The following is a 1,448-nucleotide window of genomic DNA, read 5'->3' on the forward strand; positions in this document are numbered from 1 at the left end:
CCCCTAGACTCACCGGGTGGCCATTCACCTATGCTGAGCACATATGCCGACAGAGAAGCCTTCTCTAGAATTTCTGTGGCCACACGGAATTATCTGCTGGTTGGCCTCGCAGCCCCCCGTGCAGTGTCTTGCTGTTGTTGGCCGGGCCTTCCAATCCTGCACTTAGTCTCCCTCTGACTTCCCTGGGGGGTGCTTCTCAGAGTCAGCGGGCCGACGGGGGGTGGAGCATGGTCACCCGACCACCCCCACCTGCAGCGCGACAGGGGCTGTGGGCGTGGGTGTCCTGCCCGCGGAGAGGAAGGTGGGCACGATGGTGGCAACCAGCATCTCCCAGACTGGGTGGAGGAGAGGCACAAGCACGCTAGGCCACCGGGGCCTTTGCAGGAGGGCAGAGCAGAGGCAGTGGTGGAGGTGGGGTGACCTACTTTCCCAAAGCCCCTGGGAACCCCTTGGAGTCACCTCCAGCTGGGCTTGAGTCTGCGGCCGCAGGTTTTGGAAGCCCCTGGATGATGAGAATTAGGAATATGCCCGGCTGTTCACTGAAAGCTGGAGGCTTGAGTCTATTCAGAGGCAGCTCAGAGGAAAGGCCTGGCAACATAGTTGCAGAAATCCAGCCATTGAAAAAGCCTAGCACGCACAGCGCATTGCCCTTACTACTCGCTCTCACACAGCGTCCCTCGGGGTCAGAGGAGACCCCGTGGCAGCTGCTGTTCCTGGTGGCAGCCGTGGTCCGGCCAGTGGCTTGCCTTTTGCACTCCTGCTCCCCTTCCTCCTTGAGCCTTGCGATATCCTCCCTGGGAGGGTCCCTGGGGACTCTCTCTGGCCCCAGAGAGCTAGGTGTGGCTTTCAGGGGCCTGTCCTCCGTCAAGGGCAGAGTCCACAGAGAACTGAGTGTTTAATCAGCTCCCGGGAGAGTCAGCCTATCCCACGGGGATTCTTCTGAACGCATCTCTCTCTCTCTGGTTCTTGTTTTCTTACAGGCAAATGGCATCTTGGGCACCACGGGCCGTATCACCCCAACTTTCGTGGTAAGCGTGCTCTTGGGGATTGGTTACTGGGGAGACGGAAAAGAGACATCTCTTTGTGGAAGGACCTCATGAGTGTCTAAGCTCTTGGGAGCGGGAGCGGGGGCTGGGGGCGGGGGTCGGATGCCGTAGTCGGTGACTGCCCTCGGCTGTTAACCAAAAGGTTGCAGGTGGGAATACAACCTGAGGCGCCTCAGAAGACAGGTGAGCCACTTCTGCAAAATCAGCCCGCTAAACCCCAATGGAGTACAGCTCTGCCCTGACGCCCAGGAAGGGGGTTTCCGCTGTAGGGCCCCTCTGCCCTCAGAACCCCAGTCTCGTCCAATCTGGAAGGACGCAAACCTGGCTGGGGCTTGCTAGACAGGGTCCTGACCCTTGACCCAAACAGGAAATGCCCCTTCTCGGCTTGTCCCTGCAGCTTTT

At 59.5% G+C, this 1,448-nt stretch overlaps 1 protein-coding gene across 1 annotated transcript in view; it reads left to right on the forward strand.

The window, feature by feature from the left end:
• ARSG (arylsulfatase G) overlaps window positions 1-1,448 on the forward strand; it is a 91,651-nt gene that overhangs the window by 27,907 nt on the left and 62,296 nt on the right. Inside the window, exon 4 of the mRNA XM_045299485.1 lies at window positions 981-1,028. Within this exon, the coding sequence (XP_045155420.1) occupies window positions 981-1,028 (48 nt within the window). The remainder of the gene's footprint in view (window positions 1-980; window positions 1,029-1,448) is intronic.

Source organism: Echinops telfairi, unplaced genomic scaffold (genome assembly GCF_000313985.2).
Source record: "Echinops telfairi isolate 266 unplaced genomic scaffold, ASM31398v2 ScPeMD7_7458;HRSCAF=8496, whole genome shotgun sequence".
In the NCBI taxonomy this organism is placed as follows: Eukaryota; Metazoa; Chordata; class Mammalia; order Afrosoricida; family Tenrecidae; genus Echinops; species Echinops telfairi.